The sequence below is a fragment of the Parambassis ranga genome, chromosome 17, assembly GCF_900634625.1.
Source record: "Parambassis ranga chromosome 17, fParRan2.1, whole genome shotgun sequence".
Lineage (NCBI taxonomy): Eukaryota > Metazoa > Chordata > Actinopteri > Ambassidae > Parambassis > Parambassis ranga.
Genome location: NC_041037.1, coordinates 5,853,111 through 5,872,774, shown reverse-complemented (window position 1 = coordinate 5,872,774; position 19,664 = coordinate 5,853,111). Strand labels below are relative to the sequence as shown.

Here is a 19,664-nt window from a genome sequence, read left to right as displayed (position 1 = left end):
CATCAAAAATTAAGGAAAGTTACAAAATACATATTAATAAATTATATGTTATCACCGTAGATGGAGATGTGATGACATTGTTCTTTTGTATTAATCAATTTAATTATTATTATTTTTACTTATCGTATTTGCTTTTACATTTGTATTTCTGTAAACTCTCAATAAAGATAAAAGCAGAAAAAAAGCGTACTTAATGTTGGACCAAACCAAAACAGCTCAGGGGTTTCAGAGAAAACTAGACTACACGTATAAAAGGAATTTTATATTTTATATATCCACCGGTGAACTAGACTAAATTTATAATGTATTTTTATTTTTACCAACTATTTATTTTATTTTAATGAAATGTCTTTATGTGTATTTAAAGTATTACGGTAGAAACTCAACAGAAAGTCCCCCTCTTCTGTTGAATTAGTCGGCCGGAAAGCAAAAGCTATTCCTGCTCTCCCATTGGCCCAAACTTCCCCGCGAAAAGAACGTCACTCGCAGTTTCGCGCCACAGCTGCAGCAGCCGCACGAACACACAAGTAGAGGTAAGTAGAGATTCGTTTATTTAGGTTTTTAAACCGACACATATGTCAGTTTTATCACGTTGTGTGTTGTTGAGGAAGTTCAGCTGAATATGCTCGAGTGTGTTTTGTTATTTTCATGTGTATTTTAAGCCTTTATCTAGTCAAACACTGACAGATCGTGTCAGCTTATTGTGTCCTCTGCAGCCACATGTCAAATGGAGCCTGAAGTTGTGTTGATTTTAACTGGATTCTTTTGTAGAAGTAGCAGCAAGATGATGCAGACATCATCAAAACACACTGACAAACAAAACAATGGAATGTGTTGAAGAAAATATATTTTCTAGATTTAACATAACGCATAACCCGTGAAAGGAATCCTGTTTTAACTTGTGTTAAACAAAGTTAACAAATGTTGACATTTAAGCTTTTTTATATACCTTCTGTAGTGTAACTTGCGTTTATTATTAAGAAGAGTTAAACCTAAAGGACTGTTTGTGCAGTCTTTATCTGCAGGGTCAGGACTGTAGTATAAACAGGGACTAGACTAGACTAAGTATTCAAATGGTTGTCTGGATTTTAAACTCTTTGATATTGCATGACCTGGATGAATTAGTCTTCACAGATACAGAGTAATCCAACCATCAACTGAAATACAAGAATACATCTGAAACTGAACTCTTAACATGATGAGTATGTGTGTCAGAAACTGAGAATACTGACTTGAAACAGTGAGAGAAATGGGCAAAATGAGGAACATTTGAAACGTTTGGGTTTCAGTACCACTCATTTTCTGGAAATCAACAATATATTTATTGAAATATCCCAGATGATCAGCTCTTCTCAGCTGAACGCACCCAGCCTGTATACAGCTCGAGGAAATACAAACAGTGTGTTCCACCTCTCTTTATGTCCACTTGTAACAGAGTGAAATCTCACATATTTTCTTTATCAATAGATATCTCAGCAACAATGTCTTCTCCCACATCAACTCCTGGCCGCAAACGGGGAAGGACCCCCAACCCAGCCACACGTGAGTTCACTGCACTGTAGCTTCTTATGATCGTCTTCATACAGATAGATTTGTAGGTAATGGGTGTCTGGATTACACATGACTGACTTCTTTTTGTGTTCTGTAACTGCAGCCAGTAGTGAGGGCCCAACCTCTCCTCCTTCTCAGCGGCGCAGAGGCCAGGACTCCTCCACGGGGGACCTGATGCCCCTGCCCACCTCCCCAGCCACTGATATGCTCAGTCCTGCTGCAGCACAGGACACTTCTTTGTTCTCCAGCCCACGACCATCAGGTACAGAAGTGGTTATCGTCAACCTAAAATAAAATTCACAACAAAAAAAACATAGTTTTCACTTCTTAAGATCTTTGAACTTGTCTCCTTTAACAGTTCAACCAAATGAGGTGGACATGAGTTCCCCACTGATGTATGGGACTCCCAGCTCAAGGGGGACCCCACGCAGCGCAGTGCGTGGCACACCAGCCAGACAGCGTCCGGATCTGGGTTCAGTCCGGAAGGCTCCTCAAGTCGATCTTCAGTCTGAGCCGGTCAGTAGTAAGAATACTGTGTCATAGGCACATACAATACTGAGCCAAAGATGTTAACTGTTCACTGTCTGCATTCAGCCATCCACGGAAGGTGCAGCTGCCAGTGAGCCAAACGCAGGCCAGAAACTGGTGATCTGGGGGACGGATGTTAATGTCGGGACCTGCAAGGAGAAGTTTCAGGTATAAAAACAGGCACAAGTGTCTATTATGTTAAAGTATCGCCCTTACTAGTGCAAGAGTTAATGCTTTGTCTTGCTTTGCTCACAGAGATTTCTGCAGAGATTCATCGACCCGACCTCCACTGAAGATGAGAATGCTGGTTTGGACCTGAATGAGCCTTTATACATGCAGAAGCTGGAAGAGGTGCAGGACTCATTTATCTGCTCATTGTGCTGATTTATACACACACATCACATTTTTGGATGGTGGAGAATAGAGAGCACCGTAGCTGCTGGTAGCTTCTTACTCTCTGTCCATATGGGCATTTTTTAAAAAGGTTACTTCTTCTGTTTTGACCTTTTATCCACATTATAGTTCTATAATGTCTGTTATTAATGGAAACTCTTGAAATTGTAAAAACATTAGGAGGTTAATTTTGATTTAAATGTGACCACTTGCATTTTTCCCTTTGTCTCACAGATCAGTGTTGTTGGTGACCCCGTGCTGAATGTGAACTGTCTCCATGTGCAGTCCTTTGATGCAGAACTTTACCGACAGCTCATCTGCTACCCACAGGTAAAAGATGAACCTATCATTTTGTTATATACTCTCTTTGAAACAGTTTATTCACTCCTTGGTGTTAAAACTATTTCAAATAATTCACATAAACATGACAAAATTCTGTTGTTTTTTATTGATTAGTGACCATTTTTATTTTAGCTTCATAGCACTTTAAGCCCTGAAAAGAACTTTGTGGTTCTTTGCTTTCTTTGCAGGAAGTCATCCCAACCTTTGACATGGCAGTCAACGAGCTTTTCTTTGAGCGATTCCCAGACTCAATCCTCGAGTACCAGATCCAAGTCCGCCCCTACAACGCCTTGAAAACCAGAAACATGAGGAGCCTGAACCCAGAAGGTGGGCGTGTGTGTGTGTGTTTGTATTAAACCCAACCTGTGTCGCCAAATGTCTACAAAGAGAGATGACACTCATTAGGCTCACCGTTTGCAAGATATCCCAACCCATGTTTAGTGTGGGCTTTCTGTGAACGTTGAGGTATCAGCTTCGGTCTTAAAGCTTCTGTTTGCCCTTATGTGTTGCCCCCACAGACATCGATCAGCTGATCACCATCAGTGGCATGGTGATCCGCAACTCACAGCTCATCCCTGAGATGCAGGAGGGTTTCTTCCAGTGCCAGGTGTGCGCTTTCACCACCCGTGTGGAGGTGGATCGCGGGCGCATCGCTGAACCGGCTGTGTGTCGCAACTGCAACACCACCCACAGCCTGGCGCTCATTCACAATCGCTCAGTCTTTTCAGACAAACAGATGGTGAGAGTTCGGTGGGGCTTATAAAGGGGCAGATTGCTTACAGTCAGCGACACCTAATCTCAGAATATGTTAGGTGGTAATTGCATGTGTTGCCATTGAGTTGATGACATCTGTTCCATTACTGATCTTCTTCTACAACAGATCAAAATTCAGGAGTCTCCTGAGGACATGCCAGCTGGTCAGACGCCGCACACAACTATTGTTTATGCTCATAATGATCTGGTTGATAAGGTGCAGCCAGGTGACAGAATAAATATCACAGGTAAGATCTCCTAGTATGTGCAGCCCAAGGCATGAACTTGCCATGTATTTTCCTTTTTTTAAAAAAAAGAAAATTCAACTATAAAATTTAATTTTGCCTGAAAATGAATACCTTTTTATTGTATATTTTCCTAATTAGTATAGATATAGTCATAGCCCTTTTTCCTTCAGTTGAAATAAGCACGTTCTGTCTGTGCAGGTATCTACAGAGCCGTCCCCATGCGCGTGAACCCACGCCAGAACAACGTGAAGGCCGTCTACAAGACCCACATAGATGCCATCCACTTCCGCAAGACGGATGAGAAGCGCCTGCACGGTTTGGACGAGGAGGCGGAACAGAAGCTGTTCACCGAAGACCGCGTGCAGACCCTGAAGGAGCTGGCAGCCAAGCCCGACGTCTATGAGCGCCTCTCCTCTGCACTCGCTCCGAGTATCTACGAACACGAGGACATCAAAAAGGTGTGTGTGACACAAGTTTAAACAAAAGGCAACCACGCAAAGTCAAAGATCATGTGCATCATGTTCCTAAACCGTTCTGGTTATTGATTTAAAAATAAGTAAAATCATAAAGTTTGAACCTTTCCATAGTACTTGAATGCATCATGTGGATACCATAGTAATTTAGATTTGAATCATTTTCTTCCATCTGTGTTGGTTCCAGGGCATCTTACTGCAGCTGTTTGGCGGCACCCGTAAGGACTTCAGTCAGACCGGTCGGGGTCACTTCCGTGCAGAGGTCAACATCCTCCTCTGTGGAGACCCCGGTACCAGCAAGTCCCAGCTGCTCCAGTATGTCTACAACCTGGTCCCCCGCGGCCAGTACACATCAGGAAAGGGTTCCAGCGCTGTGGGTCTCACTGCCTACGTCATGAAGGACCCAGAGACCAAGCAGCTGGTCCTGCAGACCGGAGCTCTGGTGCTGAGTGACAACGGCATCTGTTGCATTGACGAGTTTGACAAGATGAGTGACAGCACTCGGTCGGTGCTGCACGAGGTCATGGAGCAGCAGACCCTCTCCATTGCCAAGGTACGTCAGATTGTAAACAGTGTGTAAGATGAAGATAATGAAGTTTTCCATCACAAAACATTTGTCTCTTCTCTGTGTCTGCAGGCAGGGATTATTTGCCAGCTGAATGCCCGCACTGCTGTTTTAGCAGCCGCAAACCCCATTGAGTCTCAGTGGAACCCCAAAAAGACTACGATCGAAAACATCCAGCTGCCTCACACACTGTTGTCCAGGTGAGCACCTGATCAGAAAGTAACCCCTCACACAGAGCGGGTTAAATGATTGATGACAAAGATGGTTAATTTATAGCCAAACGGGGTCAAAGGGCATCAGTAAGAATATAATAAAAAGTAACATGACGGGTTGGAGGCCGCTCCTTTCTCTGTTCCTTAGCATGTCTTTGTTTCCGTCCTTTAGACTGAAGCTACAGTGAGCTGCATGTCAGACTTTGCAGCCAGTTAATATTAGAATGAAGCTTCTGTTTCAATCATTAAATTGTAGTAGAATAACTGACAGCTCTACAGGCAGTGGTCACTCAGTCAGGTTTAAAAGGGCAACTTTTTAATCATATACTTGATATCCACCCAGCATGGTAACATATTTCTCCTCCACCAGATTCGACCTCATCTTTCTGATGCTGGATCCCCAGGATGAGGCTTACGACCGCAGGCTGGCCCACCACCTGGTATCCCTCTACTACCAGAGCGAGGAGCAGATGGAGGAAGAGTTCCTCGACATGGCTGTGTTGAGGGACTACATTGCATATGCACGAACATACATTAACCCACGACTGAGCGAGGAAGCCAGCCAGGCTCTCATCGAGGTCGGTTTTCTTTGAATTCACAAACTTCTCCGGCCATACTTGAACCTTTATTTACATAAACTGTGATCATCGCTGACCTCGTGCACGTTTGTCCTCAGGCTTACGTCGACATGAGGAAAATTGGCAGCGGCCGCGGGATGGTGTCCGCCTACCCCAGACAGCTGGAGTCCCTGATTCGCTTGGCAGAGGCGCACGCTAAGGTGCGTTTCTCTGAGAAGGTGGAGACCATCGACGTGGAGGAGGCCAAGCGGTTGCACAGAGAGGCCCTCAAACAGTCGGCCACTGACCCCAGGACAGGATTTGTTGACATCTCTATTCTGACAACTGGTATGAAGTCCGTTTAATTAAAAAATTCATTTGAGGAAACTTTTAATGTGTCTGCTGTTAAATAAAGCAGCTGAATTGATGCCTTCCTACCCAGACAATGCATTTCAGTGTGTTGTTTTTCTGTTTACAGGTATGAGTGCAACAGCTCGCAAGCGCAAAGAAGAGGTCGCCCAAGCCCTGAAGAAGCTGATCCAGGCGAAGGGAAAGACACCTGCCATGAAATACCAGCAGCTGCTCGATGACCTCAGAGGCCAGTCTGAAACTGTGAGTGACTTGCTGCCTTTCATTGGTGTATTTTTAAGATGGAGCGACAGCACGCTGTAACTCTGGCAGCTTTTCCTTAACCCTAACCCTTAATTTATTCGATATTAAGTATATTATTAAGTACTTTTTTGTTTTGACTTCCTGCCATGACTTCCCGTCTCCCTGTCTGCAGGCCATCACTAGGGAGCTGTTCGACGAGGCACTGCGGGCCCTGGCTGATGAGGATTACTTGACAGTCACTGGAAAGACTGTTCGCCTCCTTGCTTGAGGCGCACCCTACAATTATGTACAGTCCTTAATTTTAAAGTCTATCTGGTGTCTTTTTTTCATGCTGTTGTATAGAAGAAAAAATGTTTGGTATAAATGAAGCAGCATCTGCTTTCTGGATGATTCAGATTAGCCGAATGTTGATGTCTTGTTGAAAAAGAAAACAAAAAAACATGGATACAGTGTCAGTTAATGGAGCTGATATTTATAAGGTTCTGTTTGTTACCTGTACTGCTTTTCTCTGTTGTATCTTTTGTCTTTTGGAATGTTGAAAAGCAAGCTGAACTCATTCCACATATTCCCTTTGAGTACTTATCATTTCTACAGCTGAGTTGTCTTTAAGAGTAGCTTGCTTAGATCACTTGTTAATAGAGCAAATAAAAAAATGTCTTCACTGAAAGTTCTCGGGACATTTATTGGTTTTAGTCACTATATTTCATACATATTTTCCTTTGAAAAACCATTTTTTTTGGTCCTGTTGGCCTGCACATCTGTCATTCTGCCTAATCTGTGACCCAACATATATTTACAAGACATTAGACATTGGATCTTACTATTATGCACTGAGGTGTGCATCGCAATCCAGCAAAAATGAAATATTACAGGATACCTGTACCAATAGATGAGAGTACAGTTTAATATGTTTCACAGTCATAATTAAAAAAAAGATTAAAAGCTAGGCTGCAGCCAAGAAAAAAATACATAACTATATATATATATATATATATATATATATATATATATATATATATATATATATATATATATATATATATATATTTGATCACATTTTTTAAGTACTTCCAAGAATTACAGCAATAATTGCTGCTGACGTTTTTTAAACTTAGCTGAAAATGATTGATTTTTATTAACCTAATGAATTAAAAATGATAATTATGAAATGATTTAGCTCCTGACAAAAAAGGAAATATAAATATGTAGGACTTTAACATTAAAAGTCTCTATTGATAACATTAACTTAAGTTGATGGTTGCATGTTATAGCTGCATGTTTTGTGAACTACGTGCTCAGTTGGAGCTGTTTGTATTGGAGCTGCCCAGTGAAGCCCAGTGAAGCGCCGCTTGCAGTGCGCTGCTCCGCCGGTGTGATGCTGCTGCTCGCTCGGTTTTAATAACCGCTGTGATGTCACACTTCTGTACGCTTCTGGACTCGGCTGAAGAAGATGGCGGCCTCCTCAGGTTTGTGTGTCTTCAAACTAACATTTACAGCGACACAAAATGCGGCCGAAACCGGAACCTCACTATGATCTTACCCTTTAAACTGAGCTACTTGTGCGCGTCAGACTATAATAGAAGCGATCTGAATTACAGCGTTCTGCTAAATACATGCTCTCGACAAAGCAATGGTCTTCACGGGTGCCATCTATGTCGTGGAGCTACTGTGTTGGCTAACCTAGCTAACGCGAGGCGAGTGAATAGCTTCCCCGTGAGTTAGCTGAAATAGCATAAGGTCTCAGAAATAAGCGCCCGTATCGCACAGTCTGACTTTGTGTGTGGAAAAAGAAAACTTAGTAATTAGTATATCATGCTCTATAAGTTTAATGAGGCATTTAAGCCGCTGTTAGTCAGAGGATTGTAAACAACCGCAGACGGTTCTAGCTAGCAGGGCTAACTTAGCCACTAGAATATTCCAGCACCGCGCGGTAGTGAGTGAACGTCGATCCCTTTTGGTCCGGCTAGCAGGTCACTTGATCCGAAATACCTTATTCTGAAATTATAGCCCGTCTTTGTGTGCTTTACTCATCATTTGACTGCATTAACACAACATGCGGAAATGCACTGCAAAGATTTTAAGAGTGTTTCTGTGACACATTGCACACAACATACAAACATTACGGCAACCGAAATGTTTAAATGTAGAAAAAACAGTCTTGTTGCTGCGGATATTAGCACCAGCAGTATTATTAAAAAATGTTTTGGATTCAACGTTTTTTTTGTCTTAATAAATGATTATTGCAACATTGCTGCGGTTTTAAACGTGAGGTAGATGTTTGGTGTTGTAGGGCGGGGGTGTGTAGAAATGCACAGGGCTGATGAAACACAACAGCTACCGTAGTTGTCACGCTTTGTTTCAGCAAATAGACGGAGCCCATTTTAGTTTCAGCGCTCATCAGGAAGCGTGGTTCTGAAACTACAACAAAATAAACTCCGTTGATTACAGAGCAATAAAAAAAATAGATATACATGTACATGAAAACACGTACTCTGTGTGAAGGAAGCATATTTTCTCATGTGTCACGCACACGGAGTAACGATTATAACAAAATACGAAGCGGAAAAACTAGGAAGTAACTTGTTTATCGAAACTACTTCAGGGTTGGCGCGACCTGCGGATTCATTTTAACTTAAGACGGTTTAAGTTTCCACCTTAACTACCGGAAATGTAAATAATGAAGACTGTACAGATTTGAGTCACCATTTTGATCCAAAGAAAATCAAACATTTATTCCAGCAGTAAAACTAGTACATGAAGTTTGTGAAGATAATACTTTGAACCAAGAACTTAGTTTGACACATGCTTCACATTTCTGCAGCACCGGTAGCATTGCATTCCACTGAGCCCAACAAGAACAGGCAAGGACAGCCACAGGGAAAAGTACAAATGTACAGTCATTTTGCAGGTTGAGACTTTAAGCACTAGTTTTTTTTATTACTTGCTCAGCTGACAGGCAGACTTGACTATGAATATCATCTTAACATGTGTTTAGGTGTGAATCCTGAGTTGTTGTAAGTCATTGCAGTTTGATAAATGGGCACACTTGAGACTCTCATGGTGGCCACTGCTAAATAGTGACTTAAAAAAAAGATTACTGTCCTCTGAGATTAGTTTAAGTGAAATAGATAAAGAGAGTTGAATAATTTTGAGTGGCTTAGTCACATAGGCTTTTTAAAAAACACACTCCTTTCACTTCCTTTTCTGTAAATTCGTCTTCAGGATCCCAGTTATGAATAGCAGCAGCTTTATGTAAGTGCTGTCCCTTCAGGTTCCACCACTCCTCCAGTCATAAGCTCTAAGTGGTTCATCATTTACACGGCCGTGAGTGCCTGTCAAGCCTATGTGTTTAATGCCAGCATATCAACAGTCTTCCAAGAACCTTTTCCAAGTAGCTGAACATTTGATTGAGTAGCTTTGAATGATCTTATTATCAACCTGGCTGTTACAGCCGGTCATAAGATGGCTGGATGTTGCTCTGAATCGTTTGTTAAAAAATCAGCAGTATAGGCCCGCGTGCTTCGAAACTCATGACTCTTTCCAAACAGCTGTCAAGAGTGCAGATTTTTGTTAAGCATTGCTGTGTTGCAGCATCAGATGTCTTTGGACGCCTTGTGTATGAGGTATCAAATTGGACGCAGTTCCGTGTAGTAGGTTGACGAAGCATGCTGTGGCCTTGTGCATGTAGTATCAGTCTGTTGTCATCCATCTTATCCCCTTTTCTTGCCTTGTACACGTTTTATGGTCTTACATCTCGGGTGTGTTATATTTCTAAAAAAAAACTAAAAAAAAAAAAAAAAACGTTTTCATGAACTGAAGCACAGTTGGAGCAAGAGCAGTGACAAAACACAGTAATGAGTTCTTTCTGTGAAAAAGTAATTGAATAAAAGCAATTAATTAAGTGGCTGCTAATAGTTTTTATGGCTTTCAGCTAATTGTTTCAGTGTGTTTTACTATGCTGATTAATTTGCCAGTCATTTTGCTGGTTAATCTTTTGGTCTGTAGAATGTCAGAAATTAGTGACTATCAAAACTTTTTAAAATAACATTTTGTTCTGTCAGAGAAATGGTAATAAAAGAACAAAGAAATGTAATCATAGCCATCAAATGTCAGTTACGTTCTTGATTTTCTTTTTCTGTTGAATGGCTAATCCCTTGTCATTCAGTTAAACCGGTCTTTCAGGACCTTTTGGATTCATGCTTTCTGCAGTGTATTCTGTTTTTTTATATTTTGTCAGTGTGCGTCTTACTACTCTCAGACTTCCCTTACCTGTCGGACGTACTCTGTCCGGTAGATTAATGCACATTCAACATGATGCTGGGTTTTACCGCAATGGGACACAGTGTGATTGACTTTAAAAATAAACTGCTTGCCTCTGCTACAATAAGGAGTAATGTAGACTATGAGAATGTCTTTAAAATCTGTGATTATATTATGTTTTGTCTTAGGAGTTAAAGTTCCACGCAATTTTCGCTTGTTGGAAGAGCTTGAAGAGGGCCAGAAGGGCGAAGGTGACGGCACAGTCAGCTGGGGCCTCGAGGATGACGAAGACATGACTCTCACACGATGGACAGGCATGATCATCGGACCAGCGAGAGTAAGTGAAGCCAATTCAGTCTGTGGATTGTTACACCTTTCAGAAAATGTCTGCCGGTGTAACGGGATTCTGTTTCTTGTTTTTCAGACCAATTATGAGAACAGGATATACAGTCTGAAAGTGGAATGTGGACCTAGATACCCAGAGACAGCACCGACTGTTAGATTTGTAACAAAAATTAGCATGAATGGGATAAATAATTCCAACGGGACGGTAAGTGTCACGACAGATCTGACGAGGTTATGAATGAGTGTTGCATCTTTTTGTCATTTGTTGTTCAGAAATAGTTTTGCAGTTGTCCTGTACTTGGATGTGAGCTGTGCAATAAGTCACTGTCAGCGGTTTTGTCACAGTGATTGATTCAGTAATTTATTTTTTTCCCCTCCCTCCCTTCTCTTCCTTCACAGGTGGATTCACGTAGCATACCAATATTAGCAAAATGGCAGAATTCTTATAGCATTAAAATTGTTCTTCAAGAGTTAAGGCGTCTAATGATGTCCAAAGAAAATATGAAGCTTCCACAACCACCAGAAGGACAGACCTACAGCACTTAATCGTAATGGATTGTCTCGACCCTCTGTCTTAAACCTTACTCTTAGAAATATTGTGTAAAATCATCAAGAGGCTCACTTCGCACATCAACAATATCGTCTGCAAGAGCAAGATTGGACTTTCTTATTACATAGCTCATTGAGTAAAAAATATTGTCCCTGCAGTTAAGCAGTGAATAGATAGTTTAAAAAAAGACTACAAGACCACAGTTATCTGCCTTTAATAAAGTTACTTTGACAATGATTTTTATGTTCGACCTGTTCCAGCTTGATTAGGCTTGAAGAGGGAAGCATGATGCCACACAGAGGCTGTACCAGAGTCCCTAGTTTTATGTTCCAATGATTGATCACTGAAATAAACAGCAAGATGGGTGTATGAAGGCATGTTCTGTAACTAATACGTAGTCCAAGAGAAGCCACACAATTAAATTGTTAGTATTTAAAATGGGGGAAAAAAAAAAAAAAAAAAAAATTAGGAAGGTTCAGTGATTTATGCTCAGATGGCTGAATATTGATCTGTGGCTGTAGTCTAAAAATAGTGTCACAAGGTAAGAAAGTTTTTCTTTTTATAAATATATAAATATATATATCTGTATTTGACACAATACCAGTATGTTTCTGTTCTGCAGCTCTTTGACATGTAACGGACGTTGAAGCCTGTTCTGTTCTGAAACCCTTGCATTTAACTTTAGTGAAAATGGCAGGTGTATGACCTTGTGATTTTCTGAAATTAAAATCACTGTCTACAAAACAAAATGAGAAAAAAAAATCATAATCTCAATATTTAAGTGTGTTTGACTCCCCCCCCCCCCCCACCGCCAACAAAACTTTTACCTACAGTTGCAACTTTTCCCACAAGAGGGCCTTAGCTGACAAGTTGACTCCTCTTGGCAACTGGACACACAATTCAGACATTATGTTGTGAGTACTGTTTCACCGCTGGGCCGTGTAATGGAAACCAGGTTAATGAGGCTACTGTGTGACACCACCGCGGATACATAATATGTCCTGATTAGTATAATATAATCAATCGCCACTTATTATACACTGCTGTTCTTGTGTAGTTGCATATCAATTAGATAAACAAGCCTGTTTCCTAATGGTTGTCATGGTGTGCTTTAATTCCTTTAATCTCAACACAGTGCAGCGTTTGATAGCAGATATCTGGTGTGGCACGGAGAAGCAGGGCTACTGTTCCCTCTGAGAATTTGACCTTTTGTTTCTTTTCAGCTCTTTGATTATTCATAAAGTTTAATTAACCAAATGGGCTTTTAAAGGAGTTCGCTGCAGATTGTATGATCCTCTGTGTGCAGATTAAATTGGACACCCTTTAAATTGTGATTTTTTTTTTAGCTATATTTATCAAGAAAATTAAGAAACATCACAAATATTGTTGCACTGAAACCACTTGTGATTCACCCTTTCATACACTGATGTTCATTCACAAAAAAAGTCAAATCAAATCATGTTTTATAATTAAAATCTCTATAAAGTTAATGACATTGGCTTAAAGTAATGAAAAAATAATTCTTAAATTACAAGTTGTTCCTCTGTAAGACCAGGCTGCAGCACTCGGTGTGTGTGTGCCATCAAGAAGTGAACTGTGGCAGTCTCCTCGTTCGACCTGCCTGACCTCCCTGCTGTGTATCTCCCTCGCTGCAGCCTGACTCGGAGCAGCTTGTCTCGTCTCGGGGGCTGAGGTCGGCCGCACTGACCCTGATTGTAAAACTGCTTCTGCAGCTCGGCAAGTACTCTGCATAGGTGATGGTCATTCAAAGATGCAGTGCTGCTGCATTCGGGGTCACTTCATAAACAGGTGGCACGCATAAAGACTCCAGGACTGCATCTCGTTTCGTGTTTTTGCGTGGGGATGAGGAAAGATACAGAAAAAGAAGCCATGCTTGGATTGTGAAGGGGATCATTTGCATATCAAAAGTCAGTGTTTGATTTGCATAGGTTGAGCTTTGGTTGCACTCTTATCGCTTCACTGCTCCTTGTTTCCAATCATGTCAGAGCTCCGTCCCCTAGGGGGCGCTCCACGCTCATGCATGTCCTTGGCTGGGCCCATGTGAAGGGGCTTCTGTTTTAGAGGACATGACTTGTCTGAAAAGGCAGCGCCACTGTGACGCTCCCAGGCTCCATTTGTGCATGCTGTCATTATTCTTTAGAAAAGTGACGTGTTTTGCAGTTTGCTGCAGGGAGCTGGAGCCCGGCTGTTTGTGGACTGCTGTCCTGACTGGTGTCCCCGTGTGTCCTCCTCGCCATGTTCATGGATAATAGTGCTTCTACTATGACGCCGTTAGATCTCTGAAAGCAAGCAAAATGTCTTATTTTGAAACGGAGTGTGTGCATGTGGGTGTGAGATGAGTCAGTGTTTGCTGTGGAGGATGACCTCGCTCTTCCTCAGTCTGTGCGAGATGAGATTTGACTTTCTAGATGTGACAGTATATGGGCCTCGCTTCCATCAGCTATACTCTCCTCTGCTTGTTGTTTTGTTTATTTTTCCCCTCCATTCCCCTTGGAAGTCATGAATATAAAATCAGAAGTGGCTTCTGTTGCAGCCAGTTCACACAGCAGCTCAGTCATCCTCGCATATAAAAGACACAGCCCCAGGTTACCTAGGCTTATTCCTTTATTCACCACATACATTTCCAGAGTAGACCGCTCTGAACCTTTCCTAATCATGACTATACTTTTTTCGAGAATCTCATTTGAATGGAAGTAAGAAATCCTTACTTGACTATTTAACCTCGAGCCCCATCAGACTAATCTGAATTTCAAACTCAGACACCTGCACAAAAGCACCAGCTGGAGCCACACTGGAAGCTCGCTGAGCTTATTACACTTGTACCACCGGCTCTATTTTGGTTTCTTTTTAGAAGGTGCCATCCGGGCAAAAATAAAGACTTATATTGCTCTGGGTCGGAAGGGACTAAAAGGCAGAGAGAGAGACAGAGCTGGAGTGCGCTGCACAGTGATCTAAGATGGGAAGGAATGTGGTAAGGAGGACATACGTCTCGTCTGCCGGCAGACTGCTGGAACCAGGCCTCTGCTCCCAGAGCTCTCACCTTTTGCCCCAAGGGGCCAAAAGGTCACATCTTGTGCCTGTTGATACTGTAAAAAGCTTTGTCTTCTTTATGGCAGCAGAAAAGAGACGGTGTCCGTCTTCCTGTGAAACTCTGTTTGTCCCATTCTCCAAGTTCTTGTCATAACTCACAGCTTGAGTTACAAAGGCTCGTATAATTGTTGGCTGCAGAATGAAAATAAAAAGCAAATGTTACGCAAGGATATATATATATATATAGATATATACACTGCCATTCAAAAGTTTGGGGTCACCAGGGCAGTTCTATAGCTTCTCTGATCAGCATAAGAGTTCTGCTGTGCTAACATAATTTTACAGGAGTTTTCTAATCATCAATTAGCATTTTTAACACAATTAGCTAACACAATGTACCATTAGGACATAGGAGTGATGGTTGCTGGAAAAGTGCCTCTGTATACCTTTGTATATATTCCATTAAAATCAGCCTTTTCTAACTAGAAGAGTCATTTACCACATTAACAATGTCTAGACTGTGTCTGACTACTTTAAAGTTATCTTCATTATAAAAAAAAAAAACATTTTAAAAAAAATAGAGACTGCTTCTGATGGGAAAGTGGCAGGAGTCAGGTTAAATGCATGTAGAAACATGTAATTTATCTTTAATGCTCAATTAAATGAATTAATTATACTGTGAAAAACCCCTACAACTAAACAAACTACCCACTAATTATAACAATGAGTGTAACTACACTGAAAAGTGCCTAGGTATTAGTTAACACATCCAGTAGCGCTGCCTTTTTACCCTCTTCAGTTTTAGTTGCTGCCGTCATCGCCTGCCACATTGTCTTTCTGTTGTCATTGGGCACAGTGGGAGCTTTTTGACTGAAAACACCTGCACGCTGTGGCAGAAACAGAAAAGTGGGCCGTGAAGGGAAAACAATGAGCTTATAAAGAATTTGTTGGAGCGAGCTGAGAAGAAGTTAAAAGAACCAGTGTGTGGAGTTTTATTTTTTTTAATCCAGTGTTCAGATAAAAAATAAAAATGGATCAGACCGAACAATTTCTTAAAATGATGAAGAGGCTGGATAATCACAGCAGCTCTGATCAAGAGGACTGGCTGTTAAACTTCTATTAGATATTCAAAAACATAAATAAAATACAGAGAATGAATGATGTTTTTTTTTTAAAAAATAGTTTGCTCAAGCTGACTGAACACACCGGCGAAGTTTTTTAGGCTTTGGAAACATTGTGTCTGTTGAGTGTTTAAGTGCTGTACTTACAGTGAGATAAATGAATGCCTCCTCTTCTGCTGTGAGAAAAGAGACAGATTGGAACCACATGTCTGTTGCGCTGCACTTTGGGCTATTGACATGCACTTCACACAGCCATCCACATTCGGATGCAACGCCGCCGCCAGAGCCGGAGGTCATTTTTATGCTCAGTGAAGTTAAGAGACTGTAAGACTTTCATAGGATGACAGTTTGGAGTTAGAGGAGAAGCTTTGATTTGAATCTGGTGGCAGCGAATGATGCATGAGTGTGTGTGTGTGTGTGTGTGTATGACTTGTGTGTTGCTTGTAACTGCACAACCTCATCTTCAGGTCAGAGTTACACAGAACAGGGCTTCTTACAAAATGTTGCAAAAAGCAGGAAGAAGGAAAAAAAAAGGGACCAAATCATCTGTCTGTGTACTCACTGCATTCCAGGTTATTTATACAGAGTGAGAAAAAAACCATGTAGACTTCATGTCTCTGCTTGGTGAGAACTATTAAATTACTGCTGGATGTTTTTAATTACTTCACATAAATGTTGGAACACAACACTTCTCCTCAGTGTTTGGAGGAGGTGGAGGAGGAGTGGGGGGGTCCTATAATGTCTCACATGTTTAGGGAAGCACTGGCTTGCACTTAATCATGGTGGTCCCTGTGTGATTCTGATGTTGGAAATGTGGCTTTGTGAGAGAAAAGTGAGCATTCCTTCTGCTGGCGCAAGGGAGAGGAAATGGGTAATAAAACCAGGAGAGAGAGAAAAAAAAAAGCCTCGGCGGCGTGCTGGAGCCAGTGATTCTGGGATCCACTTAATTGCTCTTAAATGAAAAAGATTTTTGGCTTCCCATTTGCTGTGTTTAAAGAAAAGTCAAGTCAAATCCCACATGTACACCAGCCAAGCAGTGACTTCTCATCCAGCAGTATGAGCACTAATCCCTCTCTTTCAGTGGTGCCATCGGTAATATTATTATTAATATTGAGAAAGCTGCTGTTCGCAGTCGGCACAAACGCCGGTGGAGGCAGAAATTCAGCTCTTGTGCTCATTTGCCGAGGCCAGAAAAGTCACTGGGGATGGAGCCTATCAGTACTAGTTTGTTGAGTGTTTTATCTTGGTGCCTTTTTTTCAGGCTTCTCTCTGACTGAATATTATGACAAATAACTGTGTTTGCTTTGAAATTATTAACAGCAATGCCATATTTCTTAGGATATTTGGGAGGATTTTAGATTATATCAAAGAGGCGGTTGTGATTTTTCTTATAGCTGCAGCAAGGGACGAGTTTTGGTGGAAGAAATATTCAGAAAAAGAGCAACAAAGTGCCAAAAATAGTGTTATAATGGATTAATATGTGAATCAGCTGTTTAATAACAACATTTGATAACTTTCTCCTGCACTGGACATGAACTTTGACTCCATTTTGTCGTCTGTATTGCTGTGATTCCTTCAGGAGCGTGGCCTCCTGTTGAATATTACATGTTATCGCGTCTTTCTTCTTGTTGCCATCATTGACCGTTCTTGTTTCTGAGAGTGACGCCCGGGTGTGAAGATGCCACTCTCGGAGAGAGCCATTAAGGCCCCGGAGTGCCATGCTAAAGCTGTCATGTCATGTCAGCTGCTCCTTTTGTACTCATTAATTGTTGAGAGAAGTGTGTCACATCCTGTCAGGCTGACTGCTGATGTCCCTCTGGTCACCCCTCATTGCCCGGTGCCCGCTGATGCTATTGTGGCAACGCTGGCCACAGAGGAGAGGAGAGCTGGTCCTGCAGGATGTCAGACAATACTGGGAAGGAAGAGGAGGGAATCCCGGAGCTTGTGTGCAGGAGCCCGGTCAGCCGAGTGTCTCTGAGAGCACTCCCCTGTGACAACCCCCCTCCCCCGAGGGTAGACTTTGTCATCCTCTGACTTTTCTAGCTTATGTGCAGGGAATAAGAATACATTGTGCCCTTTGTCTAGCCTCTTTACAGGATGCTTTATTCTTCACTTAACCAGAATTCCCTCCATCTGATTTGCTTCAGTTTATCTATGCTAAACCTCAAAAACAGCGGTTCTGATGCAACATTTACACAGTCCAAGGTGTGGACAGACAAACACATCACACTATAGAACCTTTATTAATCATTTATACACCTCTTATAAATAACAAATAGACTGGTTGATACAAAGTGCTAATATTCACCTGCTGTACCTCGTGAGAAATGAAGCGTGATCCATAAGATTTCATGTCACCTCTGACTGACCCATGTTAAAGCAGAGGTTTGATTCTCTGATTTCCACCACATATAACACTGCCTCAGGATCCAGGCAGTGACCTCCTCTGTCTGGCTGAAAACAGGCTGTTACAGTTGGCCGTGCTAAGCTATCACGGACCACTGCGCATGAATCAATGCTGAAGCAGTGATAGACTACATGGCACGGATGGAGGATTAATGAAGAAGAATCTGTGGTGTCGGGATGTGCGGTCGCAATTTGCCCCCGCTGAGTGGCTGAAATGCAGTCACACAAAAAATGCTAGACCAACCTTTTAAGGATCTGCCTCTGGCCACTTGAAAACGTGTCTTTCAACCACAAAAGATGATGCACTGGGTTGCACTACAGACAAGCGGGGGAGCAAAAAAAAGATGTCCAAATATTTCCATGGCTCCTGCGGCCTTCTGCTTGCATAGTCCTGGCATGAGCTCATCGGTGTGCGGCTAGTTTGTGCTCCCTCAGCACTGTTCTTTCCCAGTCTGTGAGTATCAATGTCGACGCTAACTAGGCATTGACAAAGTCCTCTGAGCTCCCTTTCCCACTACCCTCTAGACTGTGGCTCCACTCGGTATTGAGGCTAGAGGTTTTTCATAAAGGCAGATTATATCGTTGTGTCACCTAATACTGAAAAGTGCAGGTCAAGCTCTCACATTTGACTCTCTATCACCCTCAGTCAGCAGACTCCATGATGGCTACATTTATCATCAGTTGCAATAAGGTATGCGTTCTTTGCGGTCTGCGATGTCTTTTTAAGTGAGCTTACTGTATGTTTTTCATTCCTCCTTAGTAGTTATTTTTGTAAGCTGGGATCCAAATGGAAAAAGAAGTCACAAAATGTTGAGAGGGGGGATAAGCATTCTTTTAAACTGCACTTCAAATCTCCCAAAGAGTGACTCCTTTGTGGTATTTAACCAATGAATAAATTGACATGAAATGTATTCCTTATAATGCAAACATGGGGAACAGAGGAGCCAGAAATAACTCTCCCAGGCAAGATGTGGAAGAGATTAAGGCCGAAGCAACGAAATAAGTGAGTGGAGGCGGGAGGTTGGAAAATGAGACGAGGAGGAGGAGGAGGAGGTAGAAGGAGGTAAGAGGAGGTGAGGAGATGGTGTCTGTAAGGGGGAGTGTGTGTGTGTGTGTGTGTTTCAAGAAGTGAGAACTTAGCTGAGAGGGGGTGGCCCTGTGAAAAGGAACTCATAAAAGTCACATTTGTTGGTGATGCATGAGGAAGTGAAGCCAGCTTTGGCACATGTGTCTGTGGTGCTAAATTAACTGTTAACACAAATAATCAAAGTGCAGGGCCCATTGAGCGCTGGCGCCAGTGAAATGAGGGGGAGAGGCTGGCTCGCTGCTCTCTGAGAAGCTGCAGCCGACTAGCGGTGAGCTAGCAGGTGGAGGTCTACCAGGGGCTTTCACAGGATGGAAGTGCTTACAAAACAGGCCGAGCGGCCCGCTGACAGAGGAAAGCACCGCCGCACTCCTGCTTTCCAGCTATTGTGTGGAAGTGTGCTTCTCTTTTTAGATCTTTCTTTGTAAAGCCTGACATCTCAGAGTACCGGAGGACATGGCACCAACAATCACCTCCATGACTGGCTGATGGTAATTAAAATGCCACTACAGTGACCTTGACAGGTTTGTTTTTTTTTATCCCAGGCTCTTCTGGGCAGCACATAGTGTAGGAAGTCCAAAACAACTTCCACTTTAATGAAGGTCACATTTTT

General features: G+C 42.1%; 2 protein-coding genes across 2 annotated transcripts; both read left to right on the top strand.

Moving 5' to 3' along the window:
- The first annotated feature begins 478 nt into the window (after nucleotides 1-478).
- On the top strand, nucleotides 479-6,870 carry mcm4 (minichromosome maintenance complex component 4). Its single transcript, XM_028427207.1, has 17 exons — nucleotides 479-533; nucleotides 1,468-1,542; nucleotides 1,655-1,813; nucleotides 1,910-2,067; nucleotides 2,146-2,247; nucleotides 2,335-2,430; nucleotides 2,707-2,802; nucleotides 3,003-3,141; nucleotides 3,333-3,553; nucleotides 3,695-3,815; nucleotides 4,014-4,273; nucleotides 4,476-4,841; nucleotides 4,926-5,053; nucleotides 5,436-5,643; nucleotides 5,742-5,970; nucleotides 6,101-6,234; nucleotides 6,407-6,870. The coding sequence occupies exons 2-17, from the start codon at nucleotides 1,482-1,484 to the stop codon at nucleotides 6,500-6,502; spliced, it is 2,574 nt and encodes an 857-aa protein (XP_028283008.1). The 5' UTR covers nucleotides 479-533; nucleotides 1,468-1,481; the 3' UTR covers nucleotides 6,503-6,870.
- A 673-nt stretch (nucleotides 6,871-7,543) lies between these two features.
- Nucleotides 7,544-11,895, top strand: ube2v2 (ubiquitin-conjugating enzyme E2 variant 2). Its single transcript, XM_028427208.1, has 4 exons — nucleotides 7,544-7,700; nucleotides 10,683-10,831; nucleotides 10,919-11,044; nucleotides 11,239-11,895. Exons 1-4 carry the CDS (start codon nucleotides 7,685-7,687, stop codon nucleotides 11,383-11,385), a joined length of 438 nt encoding a protein of 145 aa, XP_028283009.1. The 5' UTR covers nucleotides 7,544-7,684; the 3' UTR covers nucleotides 11,386-11,895.
- The last annotated feature ends 7,769 nt before the right edge of the window (nucleotides 11,896-19,664 follow it).